We start from the raw sequence: 25,430 nt of genomic DNA on the forward strand, positions 1-25,430 counted from the left end.
ATTTTAGTTTGTCTAATGAAAACACGTCACAGTGAACATGAGAGAAGTGCCAACGAGTGATTAAGCCCTTTAAAACCTGGCGCATGTCAAACCATGAAAATAGCGAATGCAGCTGGGAAGCAGGAAAGGAGACAGAAGAATGCACATAGGATTTGCTGGATGGGCTGTGCTTAGCAATGCTAATGCAACTCAGGGGGACAACAGCGGCACTTGGAGGATGTGGGACGAGTGCCCTCACTCTGGGGATGCTGGTGCTCCTTGTGGCAAGGGACTGCCATTCAGTTGTAGAAAATCCCAGGTTCAATCTCTGGCATTTGCAGCTCAAAGGATCAGTAACAGGTGATATGAAATGGCTTCTGCCAGAGGCCCTGCAGAATTATTGCCTGAGGAGGCAACAAACGAGCATATAGTATTGCCTGGTGTATATGGTAGCTTCCTATGCTATATTTTGTGATGAGGCTGTCAAGGTGAGGGCCATGCACAACAGTGAGGTAAACCAGGTGCAATGGAATGAAACCAGTACAGTAGTTAGAACGAACCAGGAGGCAGGATTGAGGAACCAGCTTGGTGTCAGGGCTGAAGGGCAGCCAAAGGACACAGAAACATGACAGAGTTCAGGAATACCTGTTGCTCAAGCAAGGGTTAACTTGGACAGGAAGACCTCTTATACTACTTCCTGTCCAACGGCCAGCTTGGCTAGGCAGTCAGTACAAGGCCTGAGGATACCAAGATGCTTAGGCATATGGGCAACATACAGTTCAGAAGCTCACCACATGGGGCAGTAGCTGCATACAGACCAGAGCAGCTGCTGACAGAAATCCCTAGAAATCTTGGAAGATACTTTTAACCTCTCAGGAAGGACAATTTCATCTTTCATAAAGGCAGATGCTTTATTGGCCTTCATTTATTTCCCTACCCTTTTATATTAAGCACAGTGACCAAAGCAGGTGTGGTGATGGGAGATTGCTCCAAGTGATACTGCAGTGCCTAGTGGATCACTCCTTCCCATTACCCACATCAACACTTATCATGCCAGCAGTTGCATCATGTGTGCCATAGGGTTTAAAGGGCTGTTTTGATTCCAGTGGCCTCTGTATGAAATCAAAGGAATATGCAGGTCAATTTAACCGCATACATTCAAAGCACATTTGAAGTACACAGCTACCCACAAAGAATCCTGAGAACTGTAGTTGAACCCTCAGAGAACTACTGCTCCCAGCATCCTTAACAGACTCAAGTTCCCAGGACACTTTGGGGGCAGCCATGTGCTTTCAACGTATGGTGTGGAAGTGACCATAGTGTGAAGTGGACCTTCGAAGGCAAGAGCCTACTTATCAAATAGTTTCAGAGTTAACCATGAGGATCTCAAGGCAGCTTACCAGGACTCAGTAAACCCAGCTGCCATTTCCTTTCCTGCAGAAACAGGTAAGGCATCAAGCCCTTTGCAGGGCAAACTATACGGCTAGTGTGCTGAGATATGCATGGTGGCTCAAGGTTCACTCCAGCCCAAGGATAACTATGGTTGTGTCACACTTACCTCCACTAAGAATGATGACAGCTATAAATATTGCCAGGTCACTGTCGTCTAATTCCAGTGCGTTGAATTTGACAGCGAATTCAAACTTGGGCTCCATAAAGTCACAAAAGGGTTTCCGGAGGCTCTTCAGGAACTCCCGAGTCATGAACCCTTGACCATTGGAAATGAGAACACCATCTTTATTCATCATGGAGGCAAGGAGTGTGTAGATGATCTCATGAACCCCATATTTCAGGAGAGTTACTTGGTCGTTCAGGTCTAGATTTACAAAACCTGGAATGTTTTTGGCAAATTCTGTGATCTCTTGAACAGCCTCGACGGAACGGAACTGGCAGCGCTGGAAGATGCGGATGGCAACCTCTTTATTCTGCTCTTGCATGGGGGTCAGATGTTTGCACTTGATCTGGTCTTCTCCCATCTTTAAGGAATTCATGTCATAAATGACAAATGGCTGAAAAAAGAAAACACAGCTGACTGTCAGGCTCCATTCCTACATAAAACACACTGTGCTACTGAAACTAGATACACGGAAATTAGGAAGGATGAATCATGGTTCAAGAACAGAAAGAAGTTGACAGGGAATGAGTATGTATTCCACTGGCATACTTAGGGGAGTAATTTTAGGAGTCAAAAGCCTCAGAGAGCAATGAAAGCAAAGGGGGTTAGGATGCTTAAACCATCTGCAAGTGAGCAAATCAGGCCATGACATTTTCCCATGCTTGCAAAGAAACTAGGTTTTTGGAGGTAGGCTGCTTTACAAACTGCTCCATGAAAACAAATTGATTTTTGTTCACCTAAACAAAGTCATAGTTTCCTTTAAGGTAAACTTCAATTTGAAAAAAAGAAGTAAACAGACTAAGAACATTGTTTTTTTTAATCATTTTTGAAACACATTATTGTCGTTGATTTTTATTTTTTTTACTTTAGCCTGAAAAAATAATCTTTTTACAAGAATCCAGAATGATAATTAAGAAACTAACACTCTTTAAAGCCAGGATTTAAATTGCAGTACAAAGGCTTTCCCTAGAAACAGACATTACAAAGCATAGAAACTGCAAATTCACAGTAGTGTCATAGTCTAGCAACAACAGCTAGGAAACTACTACAGATGAGACTGGACCGAATTATCTCAGTTGAAAATGTATGACAGCTACCTCAAAATAGTTCATTTCAGCCCAAATGCAACAATTGCAAGGTTACAGAAATAATTTCATTTTAGATAACTGAGGATAAATGTGATCAGTTACGCAGTACATAACTGTCCTAAATGTACTTAAAATGTGCATCACGTATAGCCAACATATTGCTCCTCAGATGTTGTTGGATGACAACTCTCAACAGTCCCAATGGCCAGGGACTTTTTGTAGGACAGTTACACTGATATTTATATATTTCATTTTTGGATCTGAGAAATACTATACCTCATTTCCTTGGTTACGGGACATTTTTTAAATAAATAAATTTTCCCTATACCTTGGGAAGTATGAAGATTCTGCAAGCAGAGACATCTCATTGATTTTCTAAATATCCCCTTCGGCTCTCTAAAGCACTTCAAGACTTATTCTTATCCATCATGCCAGCAGTATATTGAATATTCTGCTGATGTTGGGGGTCTTTCACAAATTCATACAGCCCCTATAGCTTGTGGATCTTCTGTACAGGGTTGCACCCTAAACCACTGATCCTAAATGCACAGAGGAATTTAGTATTCTGAAGTATTGATATGTTTGAAACATTAGGCATGGGGAACATTTAATCTGGGTTTCCATAGACTTACTGAACACTGCGGTACAATGTAATTACAGTATTCTGAATATATTCTTTAAGAATAATTGTAGTTTTTCAGCCACCACTGAAAAATTATTGTCCCTGAGGTTAAACCAGGTACATTCTGTGGTATCTGATCAAATATGGCTATTTTACATTATGTTTGTGATAATCAAATAAAGAACATGGATATGTAGAACTCATTTGTTCCACTATAATATACTGGGCTTACAGTTACAAATGGTAAAGAGAAGGCACAGCTGCAATACCCACAGCACATTAATTAAACTGGACTGCCAAGTAACTATTTAAAAACCAAGGCTTTCTTATTCACAATTATTCTCATTTATAGACAGCAAGTTGAGTTGCTATTCCAGCAAACTCAAGCAACGTATCATTAATGACATCTGTTCCTATTCACTGCTCTGTTATTTGGATGAAGATATAGATATAAATGTTAGCAACCTTTTAAATAAGATGCTCTGTTCTAAGCAGCATGGAAGAAATATATTTCACAATAGCCAAGAAAATGTTAAATAAATGTTTCAATTCAGTAAGGAAACATGCAGTGCTGGTGTAGCAGGAAGATGCAAACTGGTGCAAATTGGAGAGGCTGAAATGGACTCTGTAACTTGCAAGTTTATTTTGCCATAGCCAGTGAGAGCAGTACATTCCAGAGAAAGGCTGGTTACTTAGTAATTTTAGACTGCACAAACTACTAGAGCATTACCAATCATTTACATGTGACGCAGATGTGGGCACAATTAAAACGAGGAACATAACTTTAAATTGTGTCCATAGTAAACATTTTGACGTTTTCAGAACACAAAGTCCATTACAGTACAAATAATAATAAAAGTTTTACTCATTATTTACTGAATGAGCGCATTTATTCTTACTATAGTGCTTTTAAAGTGTGCTTGAGAAAGACCATTTTACAGGGGGTTGTCTTTTCATTTATAGTTTTATGCTGGTAAATTCTACCCTGGTGGCAGGTTCTTCAATGTTCAGAGACAAACAAGATCACATGAGCACACCCCATATAAATTGCATGAGCAGTGCATTAGCATGATGTTCAAACACCACAATGTCACTTACATGGTCCAAATTAACTAGCTCACCTTGGCTCACCAAACACAAGATCACTTGGGCAAACTAAACCCTGAAAGCTTTTGCAAATCTTGCAAAAATAACTACCGTAGGGCTATTAGGGATGTAACAACAGTTCTTCAAAATTGACTATTGTACTTGGGCTTCAGTTGTCAAACTATTTCCTTAGGAACAGTGTGGAAAGGTTTTCTGAGCTGAAAATAAATAATTTTTAAGATGGGGAAGAAAGGAGAGTATCAACTAATATTCGAGGTATGCATCACTAACTGTGATGCTCCTTTGATGTAATGCCGAGTACCCATGGGAGTAGCCAGTATTGATGTTGGGGGGGGGGGCGCAGTAACAAGCTCCAAAAGGACTTTGCCCCCAGGTACTATTGCTCCTGGTCTGGTGTCTGCCACAATCAGATTATATGGGGCATAGATTGAATTGCTATGCAAGGGCAGAATGCAGTCACTGTTAGGCATCAATAAATCCCAATGATTTCAACCAGGAAGATTTAATCTCATGCTAATTCTCCCATTGATTCGGAGGTACAAATAAGCCGAGTTTGGGGTTCTCTCACGTTTGTCATTTTCCCAGTCTTAAATTCGGTGTGCTACATATATGTATCAGTTTATTATTATTTTGTTAAAAAAAGGCCCAACAAAAAAATCTTTAGCATTTTAGTGTGCATTTCTCACAATATACATATTTTTGCCCTATATGCTTTTGCAATGAATTTCACTTTCTTATGTTATTTTCACTAATGCATACATTTTGATGTACAATTTCCACCAATGCCCACTTTTTTGTACAAATCATTTGTGTACAACATGCCTTCTGGAAGTGTGAATTAGGTACTCTAAGCCATCAACTTACAAAGGTATTATGTTCCAGGGATCAAGCCTAAACCCAAAATTTTGGGTGGTATTTTTCCTGGATGCCTGGGGTGGTTGTTGTTTTACCAAGCATGTAAAGCTGAAAGTGCGCAAATTAAATGTATGTAAATTATGGGTATATTAAAATGTGAACCAAACAGAATTTCTCCCCCGTCCCTATTCCATGGTACATAGAAAGTGCTTAACTTTGTTTGGATTGTGCCAACCCTATCTAAAGAATCAGATGCAATTCAGATGCAATCTAGATAAGAAACACCTACCACTCATACTGATTTACAATCCCTTACATCTGAATACTCCAAAGTTGCAAAGGAGTCTGCAATGTCTGCTGTTGTCCAATACACAACAGCACAATAAAATGTAATGGCATGATCAAACATGTTTAGGGCCAATTCTGTGCATAAATTAACATAACTGACTCTGTAAAACAAAGGAAGAGGGCAATGAAATCCACAATATTCTATATAAGCCTAAAATAGTTTTATGGTGTCATAATGTGGATTGTAATGCTGCCATGTTTTATAATATAGTAAAGTCACACACAGCAATAGATGTTATATACAAAAAATGTTTCGTTATGTGCTTTGATTCTGATTTCCTTAATCCTTCCCATTGCCTACTTAGAATCATTTAATACTTTACATTGGCTTCAGAATCATATTTCTGGTGGTCAGTTTGTTAGTACCGCTGCTTGTATAGCCAAACAGCAACACCCATGCAGAACAGGGAGGTATCACAAGGCACTACAAAAAAAAATCTGTATTGCTTGTTTTTGGTAATGAGTAAAAGGGTGATGAAAACAAGTTTCCTCACCTTTTTGTGGCAGGAATGTTCAAAAGGGAAACAGTCAGGTTCAGTGCAGTGTCCCCATTCAGCAGCTTTTAGGTTCATTGGTGGGCACAGAGCTTTGCTGCTTCAGACTATGGGATGCAGGGACAAAATTGGGATTGCTTTCGAGGTGAATCAGTATCATCTACCTGGAGTTACAGGGTCCTGGGTGGTGGCAATGCAGGAAGGCCTCCTTACTCGCATTTTGGGTGTGGCCAGGGCAAGGGAGTAGGCCAACTATTTTCTGTTGGCAGGTTGTCAACCTGTTGGCTGCAGGCTTGGATTGGCCTGCTAAAATTCATTCTTTCTTTAATGGTTTTTCCCTCTGCAGGTGGTTTGTGCTTAAATAAAGGGGTCTGTAGTTTAACTCACACTCTGTATAGTGGGGTAGGAAAGCTGAAAAATATAAACACGCGGCAACCAATGCATCTCTTTCGTTTCAGATAGTATGTGGGTCTAAAAAGCCCAGGACACAAATTTTCACAGCCTTCTAGCAGCTATGGTGGTAACGTATTTAGTGTTTACTCTGGAAGTGTATACAGTGGTACCTCAGGTTAAGTATTTAATTCATTCCGGAGGTCCGTACTTAACCTGAAACTGTTCTTAACCTGAAGCACCACTTTAGCTAATGGGGCCTCCTGCTGCCGCCGTGCTGCCGGAACACGATTTCTGTTCTCATCCTGAAGCAAAGTTCTTAACCTGAAGCACTATTTCTGGGTTAGTGGAGTCTGTAACCTGAAGCGTATGTAACCTGAAGCTTATGTAACCTGAGGTACCACTGTACAGTCATACCTTGGTTTTTGAACAGCTTAGTTCACGAACAAATCAAACTCGAACGTCGCATACCTGGAAGTAGGTGTTCCTGTTTGTGAACTTTGCCTCGGAAGCCGAACGTCCGGTGCGGCTTCCAATTGGCTGCAGGACACTCCTGCAGCCAATCGGAAGCCATGCCTTGGTTTCCAAGCGTTTCGGAGGTCGAACGGACATCCGGAACACATTCTGTTCAAAAACCAAGGCACGACTGTACTCGATTCTGACCAAACTAAGCCTCCCGATTTATATTTTCACAAACCCAAGCCTCAATCATAATTCCTAAAGATACAACTATGACTGCCCAAACAAAATAGTTTTTGAAACCTGATGAAACCCAAGCCATTTGTCTTAACACTGCAGTTTTTTGTGGTAAAAGTACTTTGAGTATTGCTCAAGAAGAGTTTTCTTGCCAGCAAGGGCTTTCCTATACCGAGCTGCAAGCCAATTAAGTACATCTTAAATCAATTAATCACGAGTTTTAATTGCGTCATTGATTGTATTGGTTATACTTGCATAAATCCAAAGCTCGGTTGGGGTGAATGTTCCTTAAGCAATATACTTCCTTTGATTTTAGACCAGGCATAGGCAAACTCGGCCCTCCAGATGTTTTGGGACTACAACTCCCATCATCCCTAGCTAGCAGGATCAGTGGTCAGGGATGATGGGAGTTGTAGTCCCAAAACATCTGGAGGGCCGAGTTTGCCTATGCCTGTTTTAGATGATGCACCTATGCAGAGCAATGAGTATTATCTTAGAAAAGGTGTGTGTGAGAGAGAGAAGGGGGAAGATGCATCTAGTTTTAACATAGTGCTTGGCACCTGCAGTTTTACAAAGCACTTGCAGTGAGAAATAACCAGAGCTCCGTGAGAGGATAATTTTAATGATGGGTGAAGCTCCAGAGGTAGAAATGCCTGTGCTCTTCTTTTAAGTCGAGACAAGAGTGAAGCCTGTTGCAGGCCAGAGCCTTGAGTACCCCACTGGAACAAACACAGTGCCTCAGATCACAAATGGAGCAGTCCTTTTAGAGATTTTTCTCAGTAAAATAAAACCTCTCTTGTGAGGAAAAAGAAATACATGAGCTGACTCAAGGTGCACAATTCGAAGAAAGAATAAATGTTAGATTTTAGTATAAAGTGTTACACTCTGCAAAAGTCTGGGGGCAGTACCAGCATGAATCACAAGGAAGGAAGGCCAGAAGCGACATCTGCCTAGGAATGGATCTTTAGGGACCTGGTCTGCATAGGCAGCATACGATGCTCAGGATGTTTGAAATAAGTATTACAGCATCTTCTCTACTGGACAGCCCTGCTGGATTAATGTGGGAGATAACCTATGGAAAACAGGGTGACGGAACAGGAAGAAGTGGGGCTCAGCAAGTCCAAAAAGGTTATGCTGACCTTCGCATTCTTGTACTGCATTCAAATATTTTATTAGGTTATTCAAATAATGTTTACTTATCCTATCTAAAAACATTTCCTGTGTTTCCTAGCTTGAAAGATGTAATTGCCAAATGCAGGAGGCTTTAAAAACAAACTAACATAAAATACTGATCCGTTAGTATGGTAAATCATTTGCCCGAAAAAGAGAATAGGAAGCAGAGAGAACTAACCGATTTGTCTGTTGCCTTTCCTGTCAAGATCGCCCTCGCCTTGGCTTTGGTTAGCGGGAAGGACTTTATGTATGAATCATACAGGAGCTTGGCAAGGGCCCGCAGGTCAGCAGACTCGGGATTTAGCTGGTCGATATCACTTGAAATCTCCGCCAAGAGCTTCTCCTTCTCAGCCTGTGGCATTCGCCCAAACCGGATAGCTGAAGAAAGGAGAGCAGGGAAAGGAAAATGTTACAACAGGAATGAAGCGCAGCTAACATGCAATTGTAAAACTCTTTGCAAATGCTATTTGTATAGGCAAAGTCTCCTTCTACAGCTTTTCAAATAAAAAATGGGGAAAGTGCATTAAAAAGAATGGAAACATATTGATAAACCCATAAAATGTGCAGGCCGTGATAGGCTTCATAGACCAGTTCCTGGGCTTGGCAACCTGAGATCACAAGCTTGCAACAAGTATTGTGGTTATAAGGAAAATTTAGAGGTATTTTGTTCATTCGACTAGAAGCCTGAATAGAGAGGCTCCAATTCATTTCAAGGGCATATGCATTCGGCAGTTGGGTGGCCAGGTGACTCGTGTTGCCAGCGCCTCATGATTAGGCTGGCCTTCATCAGAGCTGTCAAACATCAATACATCAGTACCAATAAACAAATTTAAGCCTCTCTGAATCTTAAGCGTCTCTGAAAATAAGTCTCTTGAAATAAAGGAGAGGAAAGTGGGAGGACGAATTGTGGTCAGGCTGTGGGAGTATGCTAGATTAGACATTTGATAAATGAGGTGTCCACCATTATCTCCCTATACACTGCACAGCAACTTTGCACAGTTTCCAAGGGCCATTTTTATGTATATATTTATTTTTAGTATGTGAGCACTCAACACACCCTTGGTTACATCATGTTGCTGGGTCAGAAGCAGCATTTTCCTCACACCTGGAAAGAGCCTCTGATGTCCCCAAACACAAGGAAAACTTTGATCAGCAGCTCGCTTCAGTGCTTGTCACTGGGGATGGACACTGATTTATTTCCATCATAGTTGGTTTTCAGTGAACCCTGTTCCTAAGAAGGAGCACCTCCTGGATCTCCAGCCATTTCAGTCTGGGTACTTTGGGGATCAATTCTTCACACCACCATCAGAACTGAATGGGGCCTAGCAGATCCACAGGGAGCAGAGGCTCTCTCAGTATAGTGTAAATTTAGACATCTTTCTGAAAATATCCCCTCCTACGATTTCTTCCAATAGAAACCTTTGAATAAATGGCCTACTGATATTTGCTTTGGACTCCAGCATGCAGTATCCTTTTTCTCCTGCACAGACAGCCTATACATTTCATCAGTTGCCAACAACAGTTGCCAGTGAGAAATCATTGTCAAGCTGCCTGACGCTTTGCCGCTGGGAGAAATGGTTTCTTGCGTATCCTCAAACCTCATACATTACCCCAAAGCCTGCATGTGGAAAATCTCAGCATCCAAATAGGTTGATTTTGTTCTTGCTGGGTGAATTTGTACATGTATTATGTCTGTGATTGAAGTGTTGGATTAAAAGACATAGGAAACCAAAATGTAGCCCTTAGCCTATAGACTAGGGGTGGCTAACCCATGGTCTGTTGGCTATGTCTGGACCCAATAGGGTTTTTGTGGTCACCAAGACCTATAATATTCTGGCTGAAATGTCTCTCAATGTAGTGCTGCAGAGTGCCACAGTGGTGTTGTGGGTCATTCACCAGCACTTCAAACACTGAGCACCTCTGCCTCAATTTATCCTGCAAAGTCGGCTCTTCTCCCATTGAAGCACCACCATTGCAAGGAGGTCTTAGTGCTCCAAAAACAGTGAGGAATTGTCAATGTGTGGCTACTTTGGAATGTTTTGCAGCTGTCTGTATTCTACGTATCTTGAAGAGCTGTGCGCTTCCCTTCTTAAAAGTGGCGACGGTATTATTTACAGTCTTCATTTCTACCACACATTTCCAAGTAGTTAGGCTTTATAGCCCTTAATAGAGCAGGCAACTGACAATCCCTGTGTTCCTAAGCTGCCCTGCTGTGTTTGCCTGCAATAAACTCACAGTAAAGCACATTACACCTTTAACAATCTGAGAATTTCCTAGGTAAGTGCTATAAACCTCAAGTGCTGGAGGTCAGCTTAAGTTGCATTGTGTCATGTGGCTTCCCTTCTCAAGTCATAGAAAGCAACTGTAGATGATGGACAGGATGTGATAGCTAATGGAAAATCCAGACAATCAGGCTATCACCCTAAAATGGCAAGTTCTCGTATGGAAAAATATGGTCAGGTAAAAATTATGTTGTTGTATTCAACAATATATTCAGGTTCGTTAGGTATATGAATAAGAGTTTTGGCACAGTTGAGTTGAAAATTTGTTAGAACTTTCCCGTTGTTTATAAATAGTCATGAATATCATTTATTTTAGTCAATAACTAGTAGTTTCAATGCTACACTATTTCTGAACACCCAGTGGAATTGATACATTAATCCAGGCTTCCTCAACCTCGGCCCTCCAGAAGTTTTGAGACTACAATTCCCATCATCCCTGACCACTGGTCCTACTAGCTAGGGATCATGGGAGTTGTAGGCCAAAAGCAACTGGAGGGCCGAGGTTGAGGAAGCCTGCGTTAATCCATACAAATGTAGGAAAGTCTGATCTTTTATGATTTTATCATTTTGCTAACTATGTGTGATGTTGTGGTGAGATTTTTGCACTGAAAATCTGAGGTAGCACATTTATCAGTATCCTTGTAACTCCGAATAGTGAAGTCACAAACAATTTACACAGTGTTCGCTCTTCCTAGCAAAAACATACAATAAATAGGAAGCATGTGAGGAGAAAGTTAACCTGTTGGATAACTAGCTAGCATGAAATGGGAGACGTATTTATCAGTGAGGGTGGCATTTGGTATTACAAAAGGCACTGGCCTGTAGCTGAAAATGGCAATCCATTGTCAAGTACTGTACTTTCCCTTTTCATGTAACATAAAACTTACTCCAGTATTATTATACTGTGTTTCTTCTTGTCCTTTGACAGCAGCAGCTAAAGTTCTGGTTTAGGGACAAGGATAAGTAAGTTGTACGACAGTGTTTGCATGTCACAGTAATAGTACTTAAAAGTTTACTATGAATGCACAGAAGGCTCCCGCTTTGTTCTTGCCCTCTAGCAAACAAGGGAAACACATCATAATCCCTGTTATATACAAACAAGAGATCACAGTTTCTTGTACTGATAATAAACTACCATGCTGAGCCAAGGTTTGCTCTTGGCTTTCCGGCCACAGCCTGCTTGGAGTGAAACAAACCACAATCCCTGGCTCGGACATAACACTAAACCAGGGATTGTGGTTTGTTTTCTTTGCCGGCTAGAGAGGAGGAGTAGGAGGAGGAACATTGGAGTGATCTCTCCATGCAAAGTGGGCCGCTACAGGGGAGTGGAGATGGGGTAACTTGAAACAGGGTTGCAGATCCTCACAGCAGCCACATGACTTGCTTAACAGCTAGCTTTGTCTGGAGTAATATTATATGCCATGGGTTGTAGTCAACTAATGTTTATTAAGAGTAGACTCATTAAAAATAATTGACCTAAGTTAGAAATGGCCCCTGATTAATAGTTAGCTGACTAGTTAAAGGTAAAGGACCCCTGGGCAGTTAGGTCCAGTTGAATTCGACTATGGGATGCGGTGCTCATCTCCGCTTTCAGGCTGAAGGACCTGGCATTTGTCCACAGACAGCTTTTCCAGGTCATGTGGCCAGCATGACAAAACCACTTCTGGCGGAACAGGACACCATGACGGAAACCAGAGCACATGGAAACTCTGTTTACCTTCCCGCCACAGTGGTACCTGTTTATCTACTCATGCTGGTATGCTTTTGAACTGCTGACTACCACCCTTAAGCTCTAGTCTATCCTGACAGTCAATATACTGATCAGGATGGGCTTGTGTTGACAGTTGTGGTGAGCTGTGAATTCAGCAGCTACATGTCTGTCTCCTTTAGATCAATGATACATGGGTGTAGACAGCAGAAGGAGGGCAGGCATTAGACTAAACTTCACCAGATGGTAGAACAATGACAATGACAATACTCTGGATGATGCGGAAAGCTTATCCTATATTCAAGGGAAACATCAGCACCTAGTTCCCACTCACAATGATGAAGAAACAGCCTAGATCTCCAGTCCACACTGAAAGACAGGGAGCTATAAGACAGCTGCAAGAATTGCTGGATCATACCAAGGAGACGGAGATATAAAACTGCTGCCAAATCTTTTAAAGAATTGCTACATTTTTCATTCTGATTCCTAGTATGAAGCATAGGTTTCAACGGGAGTCAGTGTAATTTGATTTTATCTTTTAAAAGCTTTTCTTAACAAGAGTGGAAGTCTAAGAAGTTCTACAAAAATATTTGTGAAGGTTTTTGTCCTTAAAAAAACAAAACACAAAATCATATTTGAGATAATATTTATCATAACAATTTGTTTGTTGGTATTAGCATACCAAATTAAGATTTCCTTTTGGCGTCAGCAAACTGCATTTTATTATGAGAATAACAAAAACCACACTGACTATATTTTCCCAGTCATGCCTGCAATTCTTTTCTCTTTGAATTACATAAGTCTTTATGTTATGACATTCTATTCCTGTTTTCATCTGGCTTTGCCAAGGAAAGTCTCCAGAATCTTCATTATAATTTCTTCTCTCAAGGATTCTGATGTTAGGTATTTTCACATGAATTTATAAAGATAACCTTAAAGGACAGAGAGGATGTATTTTAAACTGTCCTGCGTCAGCACACTACGTCTTGGCTTGGACCTCACACAACAATAAGGACTAAGCTATCTAAAAACTGTGGTCATTAAGGGTGGGAGTAGAAGACCACCATCTTTCCAGATGTTGTCGGTCTCCAACGCTCATCAACTTTAGCTAATTAGGCCAATGGTCAGGGATGATGAGAGTTGTAGTTCAGCAGCATCTCGAAGACCACATGTTGCCCACGGAAGATATTCAACACATAATAGTGGGGGTGGAGGCAGAGAAGATGCTCAAGTCCTTTCCTACCCACCACTTTTCTACAACTCCCTAAATCAATTTCCCCCCACAGACTTCCATACTCAAATTTACAGCTATATGTGATAGAATTTGAGGCACCGATGACATATAGTCCACTGCTCATGTAGTATATATATTTTTTATCCAAATGTGTGGTACCTGTGCTGTCCATTTTTTTTAGTAACCTCTATATTCCATGTATTAGATTGGAAACAGAAGGATACAGCTTCTTTCTAAATGTATGCCTGAGATACCATGTTGCAATAACAACAGAAAACAGCAGTAGTGATGGGAACTTAAAGAATGATAAATATTGCTTGTGTACAACAGGCACGGCACATAAATAACAGCATATCGCTGACAAATGCAGATCTCAACCAGCTGTTTGGCTTGGTGAGCATGTTTCTTCTTCTTTCTGGAAGGAACTTTGTGCTTGGGCTGCTGTGTGAAGTAGCACTTAATGGTCCTGCTTCACTTTTTGTGATTGCCGGGTTTCAAACAGAGCTCCAGTAACCACAGTGGGACTGTTTCCTAGGAGCAACACTTCACATCATACTCTTCTCTACTCAAAGCTCTATCTGTGGGGTCACATAGAAACTATTCGCCTGTGTGAGCTGGCCCTTGGGCTCTCTTTATTTTCAGCCATACACCTAAGTTTGTACACGTAGCTTGTGGGTACTTCGGGATTCATTACTGTTGCTTGAGGCTCAAATGTCTTCAATGGTGTGTGAAGTGCTTTCCATCAGCTTCAGCTGTGGGCCCAGCTACACCCCTATCTGGACAGGGATAACCTAACTTCTGCTGTCTATGTTCTAGCAGCCTCAAGGTTAGATTACTGCAATGTGTTTTACATGGGGCTGCCTCTGAAGATGGTTTGGAAACTGCAGGTGACACAACTTGTTTATACATCAAAATATGTCATAATGCCAAACTACAAGAAGAAGAAGAAGAAGAAGAAGAAGAAGAAGAAGAAGAAGAAGAAGACGACGACGAAAGCAATATTCTCACCATTATGTGACATTCCAACTGCAAGGCATTTCTGGAATCTGCAGTACTGACATTTATTTCTGCTTTTCTTATGAATGCGACAGTTGAGATCACACCGATCATAGATTAACTTTAGCCGGATTGTTCTGCGAAAGAAACCCTTCAATGGGCATGAAGGAATGGGGAGAAAATATTAGTTATAAGGAGTCTTCCATTGCTTCCTGCCTTATCTGTAAAAATGAACATCTATCCATTTATTCCGGAGATACCTGTGCCACAATATGTAAGGGGAAATTATTCACATTACAAACAACAACCCATTGCTCAGAAGTTCAAACAGAAGAGTGCAGTATTTTATAAAATATATTTACTTAAAATAAGGTTGTCTTGGTTTCAATGGATGTTTCCATCAGTGTTTTTTTTCTGGGGGGATGCAGGGGGATGCATACCCCTAAACATTTTGTGAATCTAAGTTTGGCCTCATTGAGGGGCAGTATTTCAATATGAGTAGGAAAATGAGAGTACCCCTAAACATTTTTTTTAAAGAACTGATTACCATTACAAGCATGCAGGCTTGGAGGTAGCTATGATTAACACAACTACAAGTTATTAACTTGTTACATGTAGGATAGTGGAAAAATATTGACTTTATGTGTAACAATTGTTTATTTTATTGATTGTAACTTTGCAAAAATAATATCCTAAATAGTAATTTGGAGAAACAAGTTGGGTTAAATTATACCTTTTTAAAAAAAAAATATTTACAGCGCTGTTTTAAAGAAATGCATTTTTGTAATTTGAAAGACTATGTATGACAAAAAAAAAATATGTTATAGCTTGAACAGTTTTGGACATCTTGTGAGAAGTGTGATTTCTATTTATTTGGTGGCCCTTGACTGTATGAGAGACACTCTCCTATTTCTGTTGAACTCCTACCTGAAGATGCATTTTGTCTCCTTAGAATATTGCGATTCAGCTTCCATTTCAACTAGAAATGGAAGGCATTTCTAGTTGAAATCAGCTTAGAAATCAGCTTAGAACAGATAAAACATGTGAAAGTTCCATGTCCTGTTCACTCATCAGAAGCTGTGTGATCTCACATCTCAGATCATAGCAAAGGAATAAATGTTTTGAAATGATAGAAAACTTTTTAAAAGGGACGAATTTTACTGAAGACTGCCTACCTTGCAGCCTTCACATGCATGCACGCCATAATGGAATCCAGACGCTTTGTCTCCGCAAACCCTGCATTCAATAGCCATTAGAGAATTGGAGGTCTCTTCATGAGGTTTATTGTACATCTGCACTTTTTCTGAGTAGTATGGTGGAGAAGGAGGCTCCATCTTGATTTCATCTGAACAAGAGAAAGAGTTTTAAAGGAGAATTAACTGTAATCTTGAAATGCTTGTTAACATAGGCAAAACTGGTAACAGATCTATCTAGTTACAATTAGCAAGCAATAAATTAAATGTACCTATGAACCAGCCACATCTAGCAAAGGGCTATTGAGAAGGTATTAGGTCAACAGCCTGAACTATGAGCTGGGGACATGTGGGGCAAATATCATTTCAGTCATTAACTCAGTAGCGTGCCTTGGACAAACTACTGGCCAGGTCAGGTGTCATAACCAAATCATGGTTTCGCCCTCAGACTCACACATCCATTTCTTCCTCTATCTTCTCCTCTCCACTCTGATCGTAAACATCTTGGCTGACAATTTGTACAGCCTAGATGTTACAGCAAAGTATAGCTGCAGTAATCATAGTTTGCTGTGACATGCAACCTGGAAAATTTTTAATTGCCACAAATCATAGTTGGCCTCTAAACCAGAACTGGATATCTCATTCAAACAGTGGTTTCAACTGAGGTAAACATACAGGGTTGTAGGCCTGATCAGAATAAAGACATCCTAGTTATATACATTTATATAAAAATGTAAATAGACTATATACAATGTTTAGTTTAAACAAAAGGGGAGAGCTTTCATAAACCCTCCCCAATGGCTAAAAACAACCAAACATTTGAAATCTGACATACTCTGGCATTCTTGAAACTTCACGTCATATTTATAGTCAACAGCCATCTGATCAGTTCTTGTGAGAGGAGGAAGGTCCTCATAATGTTGTGAAGAAAGGCTTGAAAAATCAACTGTAGTGAAAGGCTTTATATCAAAGGAATGCGAGTGTTCATCCATCCCAGAGAAGTCCACTGGGCTAATTCCAAAGTTCATGGGCCAAAACGGCATTTCTGTATCAACCATTGTAAACCCTGAAACAAAAGAGAGATGAATGAGAGATTTTTTGGGGTGGGACTACATAAATATAGTTCCTTAATTAAACATGGCCAACATAAAATCAATGTAGTGGGAAAACAGTAGTAGTAAAAAGAAGATGAGCAAAATGGATGCACAGAAAGTAGAGATGGACGGATATATCAATTTCAGTTTCTAATGTTTTCAGTTTTAAAGTCCAGGTCTCTGCATTTGCATATCAGAAGTACTCATGAAAATTCATCAGTGAATTTCTACTAATATACACATATTGGTATACAGGTTTGCCTAACATACACATTTCTGCAAAGCAATTTCCTCTAATATAGTACGTTAGAATAACTGAATCATAGAGTTGGAAGGGATCCTGAGGATCATCTAGTCCAACCCGCTTGATATTATTTTCAGTAATATATAGATCTTGATGCATACTTTACTCTAGCATATGCATTTTTGTTGACGTTACTTGGTAGGCAATCTGCACTGCAAAATTTGAAGACATGCAAATTTCAAAGGATGGCTGTTTTTCAGTTTGCATATTGCTTCAGAAAGTGTGGATTAATTAGGTTCCCTTTTAAATGCAAACATAATTAAATTTCTTCCCCACCCCTAACAGATAAATAGATGAAATCAAAATAGAAAGTCCATGTTCCAAAGAGAGATACTTTGGCACGCGTGCGTGCGCGCACACACACAAACAAACAACAGATGACCATGCCAGATGTGTAAAGGCAAGTTTACCACACAGCTTGGGTAAGAGAGCACTGTTTAAGAAACGAGTCAAAAGCATATATAGGACATAATAAGCAGTTGTTCTTTGGATCCCAGCCAACATTTGTGCCCTTAAAATTGCCAATCCACAGCTAACCAAAAACAGAGAACATAGCAAGGCCAAAACACAACTTCGGTTTTCGCAAGCTCAAGAAGTAAGAGGCATAGAAACCCTGAGGGAAACTTGCTGCATCATTCCATTGAATAAATGTGAGTATCTGAGTGATATATAGCTGTTCTTTAAAAACAAAATGTACTTTTGCAAAAAGTCCATGCCTCAAAATAGGACTGGTTAGGAGAACTTATTTTTATTATCTCTGGTTTTTATTCTGACTTGGATGGTTTTAATTTATCTGCTGTATAATCTCTTTTTTCCCTCTGGTAGCAGGGCTGGAAATCCCCCTTCCCCTGCCTCCCTGAGACAGTGATGAGGCACCTCATCACAGAATACCATGCTGGGCTAGATGAGCAAATACTCTGACTCAGTATAAGGCTGCCTCATATGTTTCACTACTGGCATGAGAAAAGACACATATTTTTTCTAGCCACCTAGCAAAAGAATCTCCAAATTGACACAGTAAATCTGGAACAATACCAAACCTTGATGAAAAATAAAATAAAATAATCAGGGCATTGCAAAAGGAAATGGTTACACTGCGTCCTACTTAATAATAAAAGCAAGCATTTATATAGTGAAGGTGTGGAGAAACTTTGGTCCTCCGGAAGCTTCTGAACTACAGTCATACCACGGGTTGCGAACATGATCCATGCGGGAGGCATGTTCTCAACCTGCAGCGTCGCGTCTGCGCACATGCGTGATGTGATTTGGCACTTCTGTGCATGACGTCATTTTGCGCTTCTGCCCATGTGCAAGCGCTGAAACCCGGAAGTAACCCGTTCCGGTACTTCCGGGTTTGGTGCAGTCCGCAACCCGAAAATGCGCAACCTACAGCGTTCACAACCCGAGGTATGACTGTATTGCAATTCAGATACATCAGGAGGCTCAACAGTTCCCCACACCTGCTATAGTGCATTTCAAGCACATTTACCACACAATCCTTACCATCTCTACTTAGACATAAGTCCTACTGAATTCATTGGGGCTTACTTCCACATCATTGGGGTTAGAATGGCAGCCTAAGTACTTCTTCTTAGGAACGCTTACAAGAAGTCTGTAATGTAGTCCAGAATAAATATATAACATTGAAAAGGGTACAGGCTGAGACCACCTAGATGGTTTTCTGAACATGCACACTTTACCACTGTAACACCATTACCATTATTAAATGTATATACCGCATTTTTCGCACTATAAGACGCACCAGACCATAAGACGTACCTAGTTTTTGGAGGAGGAAAACAAGAAAAAAAAAAATTCTGAATATCAGAAGCCAGAACAAGAGGGATCGCTGCGCAGCGAAAGCAGTGATCCCTCTTGCTGTTCTGGCTTCTGGGATAGCTGCGCAGCCTGCATTCGCCCCATAAGACGCACACACATTTCCCCTTACTTTTTAGGAGGGAAAAAGTGAGTCTTATAGAGCAAAAAATACGGTACTTCCCTTCATCAAAAGATCTCCGGGCGGTTTACAGAATAAAATGCAAGATAAAACACAAGCAAATAATTAAACCAAAACAACAAAACAATAACACCCCACTCCCCACAGACACATTTAAAAGGCTGCAGAATATTAATCAGCCTAGTTGAAGAGGAACGTTTTTGCCTGGCGCCTAAAAATATGAAGACCCCAGGCAAACCTCCCTGGCAGGGGTGCGAACTTGAATAAAATATCAGGGGACCCAGGCAAGCCCCACCTCACATAATCGATCACACATACCAATTGAATGGCAATGCCCATCAACATCGGGGCCCCGCCCCCTCAAATATTTTATGGGGGGGGGGCAAAGGGACCTCAACCCCTAGAAGTTGGGTCCTATGCTTTCTGGGGTTGTGGTGGTAGTTTCCCCCTCCCATATAGGCTACTGCTTAAATCGAACAACCTATCCATACCTGGTGCCTTCCAGATGTTGCTGTCAGTCACAGCTATCATGGATAATGTCTAGGGATGAGGCGAGCTGGAGCCCATCTGGAGGGCACCAGCTTGGGGAAAGCTGAATTAGAACCACAAAATACCCAAGATTAGAACTAATCTTGTAAAAAAGAGTAAAAGAAGTAAAAAAAGAGAGGCTTACTTAGCTTGGGTATTTCATTTGAACTTGGGACCTGTTGGCATGTGTGGACTTTACACCTTTATGTAATAAAAACCTGTCTGACTCTGTTTACTTTGAACCAGCTAACACCACTATGTCTTTTTCTAAGCAGCTTTTGGCGAGAAAGACAGCAATATTTTATCATGTATAACGTTATAAGAGTGAGGAGGAGAGGCTTGTGTCAACTTTTAACTTCCTCTGTGACATATGCAAACATTTCACAGTAGCTGGTGCCACTGCTAAGGCAGCAGATGTCCTCTGTGACCTGGGTGAGTCTGGGCATGCCTTTAAGTTTGCAATCCTAAGCATACGACTTTGGAAATAAACTCCCCTGAAACCAATGGGATTTTCTTCTGAGTAAACATGTCTAGGAGAAAGTTGGAAAAATACTGTTGTTTTGCTTTTAAAAAGTGATTACAACACACTTTATTTGGGTAAAAGTACTGAAAGTATAGGTCAGGCAAACTTGGCCCTCCAGATGTTTTGGGACTACAACTCCCATCATCCCTAGCTAACTGGACCAGTGGTCAGGGATGATGGGAACTGTAGTCTCAAAACATCTGGAGGGCCGAGTTTGCCTATGCCTGGTATAGGTTATGTTTTTGAGTCGAAAGTTTTGACTGGTAGTACTCTTGTTCAGCAAAGATAGCTTGACTAATTCTAGAACATTCTAAAACAAAACTGGAGTAGGAGCTCAAAGAAGCAGGAGGGGTGAAAGGATTCATTGCAAAGTAGTAACTTCAAGCGATTTTACAGCCACTCCCCATCTCTTTAGAGCCTAAAAATTATGTAGTTCTGTGAAGCAGACTTCTTTAGCTGAGAATTTTCAATATCTTCACAAAACTCTTTGAGGAAAAGCCATGAAATAAAGTCAGTTTAACTTGGTGGGAAGATGGGGATGGAAGCCTGTGAGCTGCGCTGCCACCTTATCCACAAACATCAAAGCACTACTGTTTGATTTACTGCATCCCAGAAGCCATCCATGTTGGGATCCATCATCTGCTGCTCCATCACAACCACATTTTTCTTCTCAGCCACTGCAGGAGTCCCATATTGATGCAACAAAGCTTGTCCAAATGTCACAGAGATTTGCCATTGTGGTCAGCTGTTTGCTTGAAGTAGGACATTTATGGAATCTTAAGGTAAGACATTCACTCACTCACTCACAAGCATTTCTAAACTGCTTAATCACACAAAGGAGGAATCAGTTCAAGAGCCCTTCTTTGCCTGTAACTCTACTTCACTGGGAGCACGTTGGTGGGTGGAACCATTGCTGCTGGCCCCCCAGACCTCAATCAGTTCAAAATATAGCTACTGTCTAAAATTAATTGTTGCCTGGGACTTTAAGCTATAGGTTTAACATTCTCAGACCACAATCTGAGAAACAAACAATTATCTGTGATGATGGATGGAAAGCAATCTGGACCACCACATCCTTTTGGCCAAGTTTCAAGTATTCAGTGAGAAAATTCAGTCCGATACCAAAATTATGGCCAAAGGTTTGCAGCCTCCTTGTGCCAGAAAATGCAATGAACTAGAAATGAGTACAGCTAGTCAAGCAGTCCGGTGTCATTAAACATGACGGCATTATGGTGCAGCAGGTAGCTGCAATGGTGCAAACGAACTAGGGTGTCAATAATACAGACGCATATCAGAAAAAAATCTGGAAATTATCTAAAAATAAAATTAGAATGTGTATTTATTTAAAATGCATAATATACTTGGAACATGGACTGCATCATAATGGGATCATCTAGGTGCCTGCAGCAATTATATGACTAGAAATTACTGCAAGTAATTTATTGAGCACAGCATTATATCAAAATAAAAAGGAACACCTTGTTCTTTGAAAACACTGCAGGCTTTATTCAGCAATGCACTAAAGCAACAGTTATTATGCTCGCTAATCATCCAAAAGCTTATATGGAAATAGATGAAGGGACATCAAAACTAGTAGCTGGCTAGATAAAATGTAACAAATGATTAAGACAATGTAGAAATGGAGACTTAACTGGAGATATAGATAATGGGTGTGAAAAACTAATTTCTCTGGAAATGTTTCAGGCACCTGGTTCTCTAAAAATTAGATGCCACCCAATATTTTTAAACAATTATTTGGCTCCATGCAGGTTTAGAACTAAATAAATAATAATAATAATAATAATAATACTGGCTCCTGAAATTGCAGTCCTGGTTTCTAATAATCGGAAGGGTCTTTTCCCCCTCCAACTGCCAAAGGGTAATAGAAATTGTCTTGAAAAAGTATTCAGTCATTGAATGTACAGAGACAGTTTAAGATGAGCACACACCCTAAAATTGCCATAAACCACTTAGAGGTTTTATAAACAGCTTATAATCAATTTTCCTACATTCAGGCGGTATGTAAATGTTGTTAAATAAGTGAAGAATGAAGAAAAACAGATACATAGCATTGTAACAGAGAAGCAGTTAAAAGTGTTCTATAGGAACAACTAATATTTGCACACATACACAGAAACCTAATGAAGATATTTGACATTTGCTTGGATGAGTTGTCAGCTTTCATCCCCAGTGTTGTTTCTAATATTATAGTTTACATAGAATTTCTAGTGTCCTGAATAGTAGGATTAGGATCAGAGCATATTGACCATGAACTTTTAAAGTTCTCTCACAAGGAGCTTTAGGAGGGAGAAAAGACACACTTTACCCTTCACATTGTGATGTCTATTTATTTGTTGTGAATTAGCCTGATCTAATTCATTTGTTGTGAATTAGCCTGGGGAAAAGGGTGATTTATAAATATTTTAAATAAATAAAAGAATCATGCCTAAGAGATCACCATGGTACCAACCTCTCTCCCCCCCCCCATCCCTGTTCACAAATTACCGGTACCCTATAAACCATGCTTACTCTCTGTTAACCTGAGTGGCTTGCTGCACTGCATTCTAGACATTTCCTCCCTACAAACAGATGAAAATACTATACAGAATGTTGTCCCTGGACCTGATACAAAGAAGCAGACACAACATCCTGATTTAATACTTGTTTTTACAAAACCAGTAAAGGAAAAGTTACAAAAAAGGAAATTCCTAGAGATACAACTAGGCAAAAAGAGAGAGAAAATAATAAGGAAGGATATATGGATTTTATGTTGATTTTTATTATGACAATGACATACAAACTGTTGTTTTTTTTTAACCATTTGGTCAGCAGCAGGAAGGCCATGGTGACATAAGGGATAGCCCTGGGGATGGTGAATCGGGAGAGAGGTTGAGTCTGGCTTTCCGCTTCACATCTGTGCTAGCTGCAGGCCAGTACTGTGCTAGTTTCCATTTTGCAGTGCTAGTAGCAGACAGCCTATGCACATATCTACCCTTACACACAGCAGGCCAATAGCATGCTGCAAATATATTTACTATCTTCATAGACTCAAAATTCATATAGTAAAGTTAATACCATGTTATAGTAATGTAAATGTCATGTAATGTAATGTAATGTAATGTAAATATCATGTAATTGTCATTTGGTCAGAATGTAGAATGTATGTATGTATGTATGTATGTATGTATGTATGTATGTATTTAAAATTGGAAAACAGGGCATTTCAGTTCCACCCAGCTAGCATGGACCATTATGTATGCATAGTCTGCCTTGTGCCGTGTTGTTGTTTAAGTCTGGTCAACCGCTATGCTCCTGTTTTGCACTGTTTCTTCCTGACTTTCTTCCTATCCATTGCTGTTTTGCTGTACTGCTGCGGAGTCAGCAGAGGGAGCATAACCAGTGAACTCAGAACACATCTGACCCTATTCAGTTATGCCCTTAAACAGGAAAAGGAGTTCACCGTCAAAGTTCACTGAAGATCAAATTGCAGGTAGTAATCAAAATTAACAGTGTAAAGGTGACAAGTGAGTTTTAATGGTTTTTTTTGCAGTGCTTCCTTCATCTTAATTATAATAGATTCATATGACACAACTCATGTGTGTGTTTATAGTTCTGCAGATCCCCACCATGTTTACCTGGAAGAAAGTCCCATTGATTGACTTATGCTTCACTCTGACACCTTGACATTAAACTCATAGCCTGTATTAATCAGTAGGCTTAGCATTCCACTGCAAGTCCCCGACTGCAATCTTCACCCATCCTCTTACCTGTTGTACTTTTGAAGTACAAGTAGCGATGAGACATATGTAGCACAGTGCCTTTTCTGCGTTAGTTGGCTACATATTCCCCCCGCCCCCTCTGTCAACTTGACATTGCCTTCTGAAAACCTTGTCCTGGAACTGGGTGTTAGTGAGTGCATGTTTATCTATTTTGGACTAAATAATTGTTCTGTTTGTCCAACAGCCCTAGGCCTGTACAGGACTGGTGGGTTGTGTTTGGCTTGATGGATCACTCACACAAATTAAGGATGCTTGACCTAAAGGACTGGCAAAACACTATTTACTAAAAATATTTTTTGGGGAAGAAACAGCACATGGATTTTTAATCTGCCAGTTTCATTAATAGCTCACTAGCAGCATGGGAAGGACCATCGTGCAGTAGAAGAGCATAGTTTAGTTAATAGTTTAACTGCATATAGTAGTGGCCAGCAGAGTACGGCTTCGTAATGTGGAGGTCGCTGCTGATAACCAAGAGGGGTGAAGTGGCAGGGAGGTTGGTGTGGTGTGGGCACAGTGGCGGAGCCAATCCAATGTGGCTACACTGAGCCAACCTCCCTGCCACCTCTCCCTTTCCCCTCCCCTCCCTCTCGGTTGCTCGCAGCATATGTAAAAAAAAGAAACACCACTTTCTTGGGTTGATAACCTACTGACCTTTATCTTGTCTGACCACAACTTCAGTTTATTAGCCATAATTCAGCCCACGACCAACTCCAAGCACCTTTTCAGCACTTTGAAAGTTACATGTGCCCCCCAGTAGAAAGAAGAGAGGGAGAGGGCATCTTTTACAGATCAAAATATCCAGCTCATCCTGTCCATTACTTGGCATAGATCATTTACCACAGGAACCAAACAGAAGGGAGGTTGAAATGTGTCTACCAATTGTCCGAAAACATTTGGAGAACAGTCTCCACCAGTTTGATCGCATTGTCCACAAGATAGAGATTTGCCACTGAGCAGAAACTGGAAAGATGCTGGGTCCTGGAAAGCCCCTTTAAGAAGAGGCCTCACAATAGCCTCCTTTCACCACCGGAAGATACAGGTTGAAGCCATGAAAAGCTATTTTGCCCAGCAAAGTGGAGAAACAAATCAGAGACTACTGATGCTCCTTTAAAGTCTAATTTGTTTTGGGACAGCCTAGGATTAGAATTCCTTACTTTTGAAGTTTTGATCAGGCCCCAGGCTGGACCAGATCAGATGACCAACTATGGGAATATTGCAGCAATCGACCCTAAACTGACTGCATACCATCCAAATGATAACGTCCTGTTTTTCAGCTCTTCAGCAACCTCACAGACAGTTTAAGAGGAAAATTTGTCCCAGAATTTACATATTGCAAAGATAAGCGCAAGATTTGCCAGATAAGCGCAAGATCTGCCAGTCAGGTCATTCAAGTCCTAACTAGTACTCCCTACACACAGCCAACACATTCGTTTACTTTTGAAATAGATGGAGGTCTTTCTTTTCT

General features: G+C 40.5%; 1 protein-coding gene and 1 long non-coding RNA gene across 5 annotated transcripts in view; one reads left to right on the forward strand and one right to left on the reverse strand.

Moving 5' to 3' along the window:
* The window catches only part of PPARG (peroxisome proliferator activated receptor gamma), a 62,465-nt gene that overhangs the window by 8,153 nt on the left and 28,882 nt on the right, over positions 1–25,430 (reverse strand). For 3 of the 4 annotated variants that reach the window (XM_083603460.1, XM_083603462.1, XM_083603463.1), the window contains 5 exons: positions 16,616–16,846; positions 15,763–15,932; positions 14,600–14,738; positions 8,546–8,745; positions 1,538–1,988 (listed from right to left, as the gene is read on the reverse strand). In XM_083603460.1, the coding sequence (XP_083459586.1) occupies positions 1,538–1,988; positions 8,546–8,745; positions 14,600–14,738; positions 15,763–15,932; positions 16,616–16,838 (1,183 nt within the window). In that variant the 5' untranslated portion in view covers positions 16,839–16,846. Of the gene's footprint in view, positions 1–1,537; positions 1,989–8,545; positions 8,746–14,599; positions 14,739–15,762; positions 15,933–16,615; positions 16,847–20,789; positions 21,353–25,430 lie in introns of those variants that run through there. The other variant, XM_083603461.1, reaches the window with a different exon arrangement.
* LOC310757890 lies at positions 746–6,647 on the forward strand. Its single transcript, XR_014545544.1, has 3 exons — positions 746–881; positions 1,375–1,425; positions 6,567–6,647. It is a non-coding gene; the product is annotated as an uncharacterized lncRNA (long non-coding RNA).

Source organism: Podarcis filfolensis (genome assembly GCF_964270895.1).
Source record: "Podarcis filfolensis genome assembly, chromosome: 2".
NCBI lineage: Eukaryota > Metazoa > Chordata > Lepidosauria > Squamata > Lacertidae > Podarcis > Podarcis filfolensis.